Below are 13,170 nucleotides of genomic sequence, written 5' to 3'. Positions count from 1 at the left end.
ACCGAAGAAGTCACCATATAACTAATTTCCCCCAACATGTTAACAAATAAACAACTAGTCTTAAAGCTCCCACTAAGACTCCTTCGAAGGTCACTTAGAATAAAAAGGGTCTACAATCAGGATATTGGAATCTTGTTTTTTTATCAGTCTGCCTATAGCAAAATTACTTTACATTCATTCAACTTTCTTCTTGGCAAGGCTTATGTACTCCCTTCCTTCATGAGACAGAAAGAGAATGACTAGGACTCAGCAGTTCCCAGCAGTGTTCAGAGTACATGAAAGCAACTTGAAGGATTACCCATGGACAAAAACTACACAAATACATCAAAAATAAAATCTACAATCTCATCTGGCCACCCAGTGCAGAATTCTAGAGCTCCATGAGAATAAGATCTGTACAATAATCTTCCCCTATTGAATGGTGTTCCCACCAAACAGAATCCCAGTCTCCATTCTTCCTAAGGGCCTTCTGGGCACCATCTCATTTTTTCTGTTCTGGTGCTTCTTGGTTTCTGTGACCAAGGCTTCCCAGTCTTGGAACCTACCTTTGACTGACACTCAGCCCAGCTTGCCAAGAAAGGAATGCTGTTACCAGGAGACCACTGAGCCAGGGCCTCAGCTCACAGACTAGTACTCTCCAGGGCTCTCTCAAATTCTTACAAGAGTGCACCATGGCAACCCTCCTAGGAGAGGCTTTTGAAGCGCCTAATGTTGAAAGAAGTTCTCAGTTGGAAAGGTGCACTTCTTTGCTACTGATGCTGTCGATCTAAACAGCAGTTTTCACTTGAAACTCCCCTAGTATGAACATGCAGGATCAAATAAATAGACCATTTCTTTTATCAAAGACGAAGTGGTGTAGTAAGGAAGTGCAAGGGTTCTGCAGGCAGTCCATCCTGGCTTTGGCACCTCTTGACCATGACCTTGGGCAACTTAATCCCTATGTGCCTCCAATTTCTCCCCTACAGTATAGAGATGATAAGAGTATCAATCTCATGGGGTTATTTTCAGGATTAAATGAGTTAGTACATGGAAATGCTTAGACCAGTGCTGAGCATAGATAGTTCACTCAGTGAACATCGCCATCAGCATTATTCCTGGGAGGATATGCTTATAAAGAAAAAGAAAATATAGCGATAATGTTATGAGTGTCAGGTTTAGAGGCAAAGGAATTGTCAGGAAGATCCCAAAAAGGCATTTTGGAGAAAAAATGTTAAGAGGTGGAAGTTCTCTTATCCAAAGAAGCCCCATGTAACACTCCAGCTCCAGAGGAAACTGCTGCCTAGGGACGGTCTGGTCAGGATCTTAGAAGAGGCCGATTCGGATGTGCTGGGCAGCAGCCTGGCTCAGTTTGCTGCTTCCAAAATTGCTCCTCCTTGTGTCAGGCGAGGAGGGAGAAGAGAGAGTGTGAGCAGTGGGTTTTGTTTTTTCCTTCTGTGCTTGATGCTCCCTCTTACACAGAGGGAGAACCATGACAGAGTGTTTTGCTGTTTGAATCACTTTGGCAACCCGAATTCCTTTGCTCTTCTAGGAAATTGTAAACAAAATAAATTCATTGAGTGGACATTATTTTTTTGCTTCTGTTTTCCCTCTCCAATGGCTAGTGCGTCTTAAAAGGGGAGAGGGGTCTCTTGATTGTTTTATTTTTTTTATTGAAGTATAGTCAGTTTACAATGCTGTGTCAATTCCTGGTTACAGCATAATATAGTTCAGTCTTGACTGTTTTAAATGTTCATATTTCAGACCCCTTCAAAATATGTTGAAGTAAAATCAAGTAAAAGAATCTTAGCAAAGTTGATAAAGCAGGCATGAAAGTTTAGATACGGTCACTGTAACCACCTTCTGATGACAAGCATGCTATAGAACTTAACTCACTGATCCAAAAGATTTGAAAGTTATTGTGAGACAAAGGAGGATGGAAGGAGAAATAGGATGTAAGACGGAAAGTGAGAGGGAGAGAAAGAAAAAGGTTGAAGTCAGGGACCACCTATGGGCCTGCCACCAGTACAGCCACAGCGGGCCCCACACTCAGAAGGGAGCTCTGTGCTTGGGGCACGATGCTCTGTGGCCATTGGAAAATTCTCAATAACTCTATCTTTGAATTTGTGTTCTGTAAGTTAAGTCTGATAGGACAGGAGGACAGTGGAGCCTTGGCTCACATGGTCCCACTTCCCTGCCACCCTGGGTCAGATGCTCAGGCCCCAGCTCCGCAGTCCTCTGGCAGGGTTTGGGCACAGACTCAGAGAGGGTCAGGATCAAGTACATGCCAAGTTGCAAGATGGGGCCCCAGGTACCTGGGAGGGTTCGCACTCTCTGTGTGAATCCCCAGCCTAAGGGAGTGTGACACTAAAGAGCAAATAAAAATCATGACAGTCAAGAGAGACACTGTAGAAGAAAGGAATACACTATTTCCCTGCTGAGTGAGCAGCAGTTCCACATTTTAATTTTCCCCTGGACTCCACAAATTATATAGCTGGCCCTGGTTGTAGCATTTAAAATCTACTCAGTACTTTTCCTGGGGCTCAAAGTTGAGAGCTTTGAGTGCCCCGGGCATTTGGTCCCGCAAGAGGTTTCAGAACTGGTACCAGCTGCTGTCCCCTGATACAGTGGAAGTACACGGGAAGTTTCACGGTGTAGTGGTTCTCTGTGAAGCCAAGCTGAGTAACATCCGGAAAGTCAGTGGCGGATGCAAACAGAGAGGGGAGGGGAAGGAAGAGGACAATTGAAAACCAGTGAGTGCTGTTCCACAGAACTGTGCAAACTGACTCAGAGGTTCTAAACACAACCCTGGAGTCAGGTAAACTGGGATCATAAAATGGGAAGAATGCCAAAGGAAATTTAATGTAGGAACATTTATTATGAGGTGGCTGTTGAACAGCATTTAGAGTGCATTAAAATCGCAATTTTTAAAAATACAACTCTCCTTTTTTGCCCAGGGTCCCTGAGCGTGGCATGTGGCCTGGCTCCTGGCTCCCAGGACTACAGTGTCTCTCTCTCATTTCTTTAACCTGCTCCTTATGCCTCCTAGGGACCCCCATTCTACCCATAAGATGGGTGCATGGAGTTACAGGGTCTCTATGGATTCATTGAGAAAAGGAAGATGCTGATGTATATATTTGGACTGTTTTATAATCTTTCCACAGATATCAGGAGAAATCTGTAGGATAAGACTTTCCATTTGTGTGAGATAAAACTAGAATTTATTTTATTGGCCATTAAGGACTCTTTGTCATGTTAAATTGCAAATGCTTACACAGTGTTTTTTTCTGTTTTTCAGTCAAATGAAAAGGTAACATGCACAGCATTTATTTACTCATTTGTTCGAGCTGAAGGGATGTAGGATACTCTCAAGGAATAGCTAGTGGCTCTTAGGGCTGGGTTACTAAGAAGAGTATAGAATAGCCTCCTTTCAAAAATAAGATAAAAAGCTTTTTGTAGACTGACACAGAAAGAGGGACCCAGTTTAGGTGGTTGCCTGAAGTTCTTTCCTTCTCATACTTGTTTTATTTCTTTATTGATTAGCTACTAAATTATGATCCACTTCCTTTCACAAAGAATTTTGGCAATTAAATTACATGCAGTTTATAGCAATTTGACCATTACTAGACCATTTTGGTCATCATTATGCCACCAGTCAGTACTCATCATCATCATTTTGTTAACCTTAAAATTAACACCGCCAGTTTCTCAGGGGTCAACGTCTACAGCAAGTGGGGAAGCAAATGAATAGGTTTAATGAGAAAGTTGTCTAGGAGGTCCACCCATCATGCTAGCTCTGATGTAGGTCAATTATACCTGTATTTAAGTCCTCCTTAGTTCACTACTTATGGAAGACAGTTTAGCTCTTACGCGAGACAAAAATCCCTGCAGTGACTTGAGACAAGTGGAAATTTGTTAGTAGGTTTGATAAAAGTGTATTTTCTTTTTTTGTTGTTGTTTTGAATTTTTTACTTTGAATTTTTATCTTAAGATGCATAGATGGGGAGGAGCACTGGATTGTACATAATGAGCTTTCTTTGACTCTGTTTTCCAGAGTGGAAATAGAATTCTGTGTTCCATCATTCTGAGCCATCACCAGGGTCCATCCATAATCAACTGTGACGATGAGAGTGGGAAGACGTGCGTGCACATCGCTGCAGCATCAGGCTTCAGCGACATCATCGGCGAGCTGGCGAGAGTCCCTGAGTGCAACCTGCAGGCTCTGGATGTGGACGACAGGTATCCATGGCAACTCAGAAAGGGCTGGCAAATACCAGTCATCTTTTCTAAATTTTAACCTCAAAATAAATAACATGTTTAAGGAGTTATCCTATGTGATCAGATCCTTACTGCCAGTAATATTTATATATGTGCTTGTGACAATAAACCCTGCTCTATTTTAGTCAGGGCAGGAAAAGTCATTGTTATGGAGAGAAACGCTGTGACCGTACAGTGTTGTCAGACTTTCCACTTTTTGCTAAACATTCTCAGTGTTCTCAGAAAGCTTTCTGTATATGGCTTCCTGCTATATTCGCTTTTTGTTCTTAACAGTAAGTCTTATTTTTTTTTTCCTTCATTCCTGGATTATGTCGTAAAGTCAACAAGTTCTTGTTATCCAGAGAAGAGCATAATGGAGGGTTTGTATTCAGAACTAGATGTGACCTTATCATAGTTTTGTTTTGATTTTCTTCAATCATTAAAGATGTATTGGTGTAGAAAAGGAAACTGAGTCGAGAAAAGTAAAGAGACTTACCTCAGAGGTAGTTAACAACTAAATGAAAACCTGGACCCTTGTGTTCCAGACATAGAGCCATTCACCCATGATGCCCTTTACCCATAATCTACTATTACAGCTTTTTAACTACAATGTTTATCTAATCTTTGTTTCAGTTAGGCATAGATTCAATGGAAATACAAGAATAATGGAAATAAAAGAATAATACAGGTTCAATAGAAATGTAAGAATAATATAACAACAAATAAGACTATTGAATGGACACCAGACATTAACACAACATTGTAAATCAACTATACTTCAATTTTTAAAAACATCCAGGCCCCCCCAAAAAAGACTATTGTATGGAAATATAAGAACAATACAAAAATAATAATAATAATACAACAACAAATAACACTATTGAAAATAAGTATAAGGTTTGTATACTACCTGTGGTTTCTTTTACCTTTTTCTATTGAAGTACAGAATTAGCCACCTACTTATCATGATTTTAAATACCCCAAGAAGCACCTTCTACTTCCTGATACCTGAAATCTTTATACCACAAGGAAAAAAATTCTTGGGTTCCATGTAAGTCTCAGAAACTGGGGATGGTTAACATGATGACTTTAATTAAAATTAATGTTTAAATCATTGAAAGCAGACCTTTTCCTAAGAGCAGATGTTGAACCTGAGCAGGTAAGCAAGTAGAAGAGAAAAAGAAGGAAAAGAGGGCTGGAGAAAGTTTACCTACTTCAAAATACTTCTAGAACCAGCTCTGAATAGAGTATTTCCCATTCTGCATTATCACATGCTTAGCAGAGAAAATTTAGTTCCCCCAGCCTCAGGGAAGAAAGGAAAACCAAGGGGAGAAAAAAAGTCTACAAGACGGGTCCTACGAGGGTTCAAAGGGAAGTAAAATCTCAAGGAGGATCTAGTTCCTGCTCCAAAGCTCAGCTCATGTGTTGTATGCATTGATTAAATCCTGCTCTCCATTTTGTTTCAGTTTCTGCCTCGTGCAGCTCTGCCTCCACATTGAAACTGCAAGCTTGTGTTAGTATAGACGCTTTCACATTTTTCTTAGGCTTAAGTACTTAAGCATTTGTAATAATTGTGACTTCTCTTTCCTTCTTTTTTCCAGTAGAGAGAAAGTTTTTGAGGAAAGGGAAGAAAAATAAGGCAATTATAAAAAAAAAAAAAGAAAGAAAGGAGGATGAGGGAAAATATGGGGGAACTAAGAACTAGTTCTGTGAGATAGTAAAACACATACATCTATGACATTTACAACATGGTGGCACTAGTTTGATTGATAGCCCAGAACACCTAACTCAGAAATAGCTTATGTAGCGTAAATGTCCCAAATTTGATCAGTCTAAAAGGTCATACTCTCCCTTAAAACCCAATTCATTTATCTTCAGGAAGGACAGTCTTTTATCAAATTCTCCTCCCTACATAGTTCTGGGAATTCTCTAGGGAATATTTACATGTTCCATAAATCACTCCTTGGCTGCTGACACCTCAGCCAATGTTCTTGCACCCATCATCTCCTGCCATTCAGAGACCACCTCATCAGCCCACTGCTTGCCTCTGATGCATTTCTTCTGCGTCATGGGCCCTGACCCTCCAGCTCCTCACTGGATAGCTGAGTCCAGTCTGCTATGTTTGCAGGACTATTCTGAAGCTTGAGACAAGAAAGGAACTACAGCTTAGATAACTTGAAATTGTATACTACAGATGGCCCACAAAGGCTCTATGTGTATTAGTTAGAAGCTTTGAAGTTATCTATGCTTCTTTTGTTTATCTTCAAAATAATTTAAGTTTTTCCTGTGTTTTTCTGGACCTCTTCTTCATGCTGATGGTCAGAAGAATTAAAACAGTCAGTCTTAGCAATTATTGTAGAGGAGTATTTCACAGTGTTCCAGAGTGAATTGTCACCTGTTGGTAAACCTGACTATATTAATGTCCAATTTACCATCTGCTGAATTTAATGGTAATATACTCTCTAAACAGGGGGGCATAATATGGCTGGTGCCTCATCTTGTTTTGTAATAAATATAGTCTGGAGACCTCTCACATAGAATGGAATGAATCATATCTGCTACAGATTCAAATAGGCAGTGTGATTGATCACTCTATTGAAAAAATATATGGTCCTAGTAAGTGTTCTCAAATTGCTGCCCATGGCATAACATGAGGAGAAAGATGCTTGATTGACAGAGGACACAGTCTATGCATGGGAACTCTGTTCATACTGTGGACATGGCTACTCTCCAAATACTAAAGCCCAAGCCCCTTCACAGATAACCCCAACTGAGCCCTTCTCCATCTAGCCCCCGGCTGCCTCCATGTCTGAGAGACCTCTTGGCTCTCCGAGGATTGGCCTTCTGCCAGGAGTCAGGCACCAGAGTGAGGCCAAGGAGAGGCCTGCCAGGCCTTCCTTTCCTGCCCCAGGATTGATTCTTTCCCAGAGTGACTGACAGAAAGAATAGCCATTCTCTTCACAGGAAACCCCTTTGCAGGAATGTCATCTCTCTCTGTGCCTCTCCTTAACCTCCATGGTCCCACTGTACTTCCCAGCATCTCTGCCAAGGAATCTGGCCCCCTTTGCTCTTGGGTCCAGTGGTCCTTTATGCTCTTAATCACCCTCTTGTCTCATCTGCCTTGACAGCTGATGGGGACTCTTTCTACTGTTGGGGAACTATTTTGCTCCAGTTCTGTCTCAGTTCTGGGCTTTACTTTTGGAAACAGAGAGACACTATTTCCCTTATCCAGCCTGCTACATCCCTCCCCTGAGGTTGAGCACAAAGTCAACCATTTCTTTAAATGGAGGAAAGAGAAAGAGAAAAAGTGTATGTATGTATGTACGTATGTATATGTCAGGATCTCAAAATATGATCTCACCACATTAATAAGTTGAGAAAAGTTGGCTATGTAACTGGAAAAACAGACCAGCTCCACACATACCAAAATACACATTATAGACACACATACAGTTTTTTTAATCCAGATAAATCTAGAAGCAAATATTTGGTTTCCTTTTTATCTACATTTGGTAAAATTTACTCTCTCTTTTTTTCTTTTGATGTATAGTTCTGAGTTTTAATGCAAGCATAGATTCATGTAACTACCACAGACAAGATTCAAGACAATTCCATCAAATCCAACATCAACTCAGTTTGTTCTTTTGTAGTCAAGCCCTCTCCCATCCTGAGCTCTAGGAACCACTGATTAGTTCTCTGTCTCTTGGGTTTTGCCTTTTCCAGAATATCATGTAAATGGAAATATACAATATGTAATCTTTTGAGACTGACTTATTTCACTTAGTAAAATGCACTTGAGATTCATCTATGTTCCATAAATCAGACTGTTCTTTATATTGCCTAGTTGTAGTCCGTTGTGTGGATGAACTACAGTTTGTTTATCCTTTCACCCGTTGAAGGACATTGGGTTGTTTCCAGTTTTAGGTGATTATTAATAATGTTGCTATAAACATTTGTGTACAAGTTTTTGTGTGAACAAAAAAATTGTCATTTCTTTAGCAATATATCTAGAAGTGAGATTACTCAGTCATGTGGTAAGTATGTTTAACTTTAGAGGGAACTAACTGTTTTCTGGTGTGGCTATTTCTGTTTTGCCTTCCCACCAGCAATGTATGAAAGTTCCAGTTGCCCCAAATCTTTACCAGCACTTGGTATTGCCAGGGTTTTGGTTTTTGGTTTATTTTTGTTTGTTTGTTTGTTTTAATTTTTTTAGCCATTTTGATAAGTTTGTAGTGGTATCCCATTGTGGTTTGAATTTGCATTTTGCTAATGAAAGATGTTATAGAGCACCTTTTTAATGTGCTTATTTACCATTATGCATAATTCTCTGATAAAATGTTCTAATCTTTTGCTAATTTTTTTATTTAATTTTATTTTTTTAATGGAGATACTGGGGATTCAAACTAGGACCTCATGCATGCTAAGCACATGCTTTACCACTGAGCTATACCATCCCCCTTTTGCTAATTTTTAAAGTTGGCTTGTGTATTTTTCTATTGTTCAATTTTGAAAGATTTTATATATTCTGAATATAAACCCTTTGTTGGATATGAAATTTGCAAATATTTTCTCCCAGAGTCTCTGGCTTTTTTTTTCCCATTTTCTTAAGAAAATACTGGTTTTACAATTTAGCAAAGGTTTAAATACTGATGAATATTTGTCTACCTTCTGGCTGATGAAGGAGTTTCTAAAACATAAAATCATGAAACAAACCAAAAATGAAGAGGTCATTAAGTGTCATTATTTTTTAAAATTTTTAATAGAAAATGGAAAAAATTGCTAAAAAATTAAAAGCTAAGTAACAAATTGGAGAAATATTTTCATAAACATAAACTAGAAAAAATGGATTATCTTTAATATTTAAAAAGCTCATGTAAATTAGTAAGAAAACTAACAATTTAATGTAAAAATTGGTATAGGGCATTGAGTCATCTCAATGAAGAAATTCAAATGGCAAACATATTTCAAAAGTTCGTCCTCACTATTAATTAAAGAAAGGCAGCAGAAAACAACACTGAAGTATCATTTTGCCTACCAAGTTGGGAAAGATTTTTAAAGATGGTACTAAAGATAACTAATATAAATAAGGCATAAGGACACAGCTGGTAGGAAGAGAAATTGAGTCTTCTTCGAAGGCAGTTTTGCACTATGTATAAAGAGCCTTAAAATTGTTCATACCCTTTGACTCATTGCTTCCTCTTCTAGGAAATTCTCAGAAAGGCCAGAGAAGGCAGAAGGCTAAGGAATGTCAGAATTAGAGGAGAGGCCCCTACACATGTACACCATCATCCTGAAGCCCCACTTAATACATACCATTTCCACACTGTAAATAGCAACCAGTCTCTCCTGCCACCATCCAACTTGGAGCAGGAGCTGTTGCCAGCTAAACCACCTGTACCATTCGTGTGCTTAGGCACTTGTGTTGTTCCCCTGTGGTCCCCCAGGACACCTCTGCACTGGGCTGCAGCTGCAGGGAAGGCAGACTGTGTGCAGTCACTGTTGGAGCTGGGCATGGACAGCAACCTGCGAGACATCAATGAGAGCACGCCCCTGGCCTACGCCCTGTACTGCGGCCACACGGCCTGTGTCCAGCTCCTCTCCCAAGACAGCAGGTGAGCACACGAGGAGGCATTCATTTTTCCTTCCTCTCAAAGATTTATAAAATTGGATGAAATTTTTTAAACTACCCATGCACAAAACTAGGAATAAGTGAATAACTGTGTTTGCCATTATCTAATATAAAATGACATGTCCTTGACTCTGTGGAGGAAAATAATAGTAGCAAGCCTGAATCTGTCAGCCCAACATTCACTAAAATTTAATCTTTTCTTTCCTTTTTCTCCCTTTTCTCTTACCTATATGCCATGTCCTCTTAATTGTTCTTTTGGCTAAATCAACATTTCTCTCTGTCAAGTGAGTCAGGTGTAGGTGAAGCACCTTGAACGACCTGACCATACACGTATGTCTACACATTTTAACAGCATCTTGATATTATTATGAATATAGTTTAATCCTCATAAAACCCCTGAAGTCTGTCAGGGACCCAACCTTCGAGGTTCAGTGGACCACAATTTGAGACCTGCTGACCCAAATCACAACCTTTAACAGGAGGAGGAGACTGATTGTAGAATATGCTGAAGTAGCATTAAATAAGGGCATGTTCTATCTGGAGAAACTTGAAAGAATGTTACAGCTCTCCTGGGGTTCTCTCTGACAGTATCAGGACTCCAGAAGCTGTGTTTGGTATTTCAAAAAGCCTACTGGAAGGTGAAAGAAGGAAGATAAAAATATGTCATGGGAATAAAGATTCAATTGTGCACTGTGTGACCTGCAAGGGAGAAAAAAAAAATTACATGCAGCCAAAATAAGTGGTGATGTTTTTCAAATTACAGATTACAATATCTCACTCCAAAGAGTAATGTTGCAATCTGGCTTTTAGGGCCTGCACATGGGTCAGGTTTCATCAATTAACTCATACCACAGAAAGCATTAAATCAATTGTGGCCTCAAAAGAGAATAACACAGAATTTTCCAAGGAATAAAAACAGAGTAGAGCCTCAGGGAAACTCTCAGCACAAGAAGAGCCAGCGGACAGCTGCTGACCTTTATTTCCTTTAGAAATTGCCCACCCATTGGGCATTGCTCACTTTTCTTTTGCTGCCACGCCCAACCTCTGACTTACACACTTCCTCTTCTGCAGCTGAAGCCCAACAAAAGCTTCTCTCCTTGGCTGCTTTTAGTATACTTTTTTTTTTTTTAAAGTGTTTTTCAATAGGAAATTTAGTAGAAACTCAACAAGAAACAACACACAAACAGCATAAAATGGGCAGTCTTACTGAGGTGGATAATGTCAGAGTTCTGCCCAGACCTCCTGGGACCCCTTTCAGAGAAAGCGTAAAACCACACTCCCCCTACCTCTGCAACCTCCACCCTGCTGCTGCTGGTTGAAGCCTGAACTCAACATTTGCCCTTCATGTCTTGCACTCCTACTGATGTCCTTAAGAAGTGAGAACAGTAATGCTTTAAGCTATTTTCAGCTTAAGTTATCCCTTGGCGAAAACAAATTTTGAAAGGATAGCCCCTGAGTGAGCAAGAGGAATCTAACTAAGAAATGTTCTAACTGGGCAGAGAACGAACCAGGGCAAGGAAGGAGGTGGCAAAGGGTGTTCTTGCACATCACCTTTGACTTGAGAGGCTTTGGGGTGTCTGAATGATCTCGGACAACCTGCCCAAGCAGATGAAATAGTGGGAGGTATTTTCTTTGGTTGTAGTGTTGTCTCTACTTCCTATCCTCACATATCATCCTTATTATTTTGTATTCCCACAGAACAGAGCCTACTCGACCCCTTCCTTCCCAGAACAGTAGACCCCAGAGGAAGGAGGGACGATTCAGCATGCTCAATCATATCTTCTGCAAGAACAAAAAAGAAGAGCAGAGAGCCTATCAGAAGGATCACAGCAGGGACTGGCACATGGGGGAGCACACCTCGGAAGTCGATGACATCATCACCACCTTTGACAGCATCCTGGATACCAACTGTCAGGAACAGCCTGGTGATCAGGTGGCTATGGTGGACTTTAAGAAGAGGGCCTCAGAGAATTCAAAATATCACTTGCCAGAAAAGAAGCCCTTGGCCCATAAAGGTCTTCCACCAATCAGAACGCAGAGCCTCCCACCCATCACCCTGGGCCATAACTTCCTGACAGCCTCCCAGGGGGCCACTTCCCATGCTGGCCTGAGCTCTGGTTCTCATCACACAGCCCAGCGATCTCAGAAAAGTCGAAGTGAGCAGGATTTATTGAATAACAGAACTGGCTGCCAGGCATTGCTGGATAACCCTTGGAAAGGGGATTCTAACCAGGTGTTCTATAAAGCGTGGACTGTGTCTGCTTCTGATAAGCTGTTAGACAGGTTGCTCACCAGCAAATCTCACCAGGAGGTGTCAGGACCACCACATCTTCCTCATCTACATAATCCTTCATCAGGTAATGTCCTTGTTTCCTTCTTCCTCATTCCTGGCAGCCTCTATACAAAAACTGTGTCATGCAGTTCTGGCTTAGGAACTGGAGTGATAGCAGTACCCTAGAGGACAGGACCAGAAGGAAATGGGTGATTAGGCCACCTTTTTCCCTCGAGTCCTCTGGGTTCAGGATTTCCAAGCTATAGAAACATTCTGCTTTTCCACCCTGAGAGCAATCATCAAGCAAAAGTATGTGCCTTCTAATCTCATCACAGCAAATGTGTGTGGTGACCAGTCTATTAGACCAGGAATATTACTATTTACACCAGCAAGGATTCTTACCCAGGGGTATATGGCAATATCACCTAAGAGAAGTTGATTTGTTTGTGTGATTATTTTTAAATCGGGTGTTCATTCCTCACCCTAGACCTACTGAACCAAAATCTTGGTAAGGAAGGAGGGGAAATGACAAAGCCTTCTATGTATACGTGCAGAAAGAGAACCCACTCACACATGTATGGTTCAAGTCTCCACACATACCAGAGGGTTACATGGCAGTTCTCCTTGCTACCTCTTCCCCAGCTACCCAGTGCCCTTCATCCAAAGCTACTAATATTGTTAATTTTTAATTTATCCTTCCAGAGATGTTCTATACAGGTATATATTTATACACATTTAATATGTATACATACTGTCAGGCTGCACCTTGCAGGCCTACAAGGCCTGTACTCACCCAGCTTCAAGACCAAAGAAAGAGCCTGGAGTCAGTGACAGAGACATCAGTGGTTTAATGGGTAGGGGGATCTTACACGTCTGAAGCAAGGTCCTGGAGCGACACCCCACCGTGTGCCACAGCCTTTGCTCCCAGGGGAGGGGTGCTTAGCAGTTATAGGGGGAATTACATCAGGTTGGCTCATTAGTTACCAGGGCAACCAGCACAGGGGCATGCCCCTCACTACCCCTTTGATAAAAACAG

At 40.9% G+C, this 13,170-nt stretch overlaps 1 protein-coding gene across 3 annotated transcripts in view; it reads left to right on the top strand.

Moving 5' to 3' along the window:
* The window catches only part of ANKRD55 (ankyrin repeat domain 55), a 255,412-nt gene that overhangs the window by 224,682 nt on the left and 17,560 nt on the right, over window positions 1-13,170 (top strand). For all 3 annotated transcript variants that reach the window (XM_074358508.1, XM_045525115.2, XM_074358512.1), the window contains exons 9-11: window positions 4,031-4,215; window positions 9,678-9,845; window positions 11,561-12,219. In XM_074358508.1, the coding sequence (XP_074214609.1) occupies window positions 4,031-4,215; window positions 9,678-9,845; window positions 11,561-12,219 (1,012 nt within the window). The remainder of the gene's footprint in view (window positions 1-4,030; window positions 4,216-9,677; window positions 9,846-11,560; window positions 12,220-13,170) is intronic.

Source organism: Camelus bactrianus, chromosome 3 (genome assembly GCF_048773025.1).
Source record: "Camelus bactrianus isolate YW-2024 breed Bactrian camel chromosome 3, ASM4877302v1, whole genome shotgun sequence".
NCBI lineage: Eukaryota > Metazoa > Chordata > Mammalia > Artiodactyla > Camelidae > Camelus > Camelus bactrianus.
Note: the sequence above shows the minus strand (reverse complement) of the source record. Positions and strands in the feature narration are given on the sequence as shown.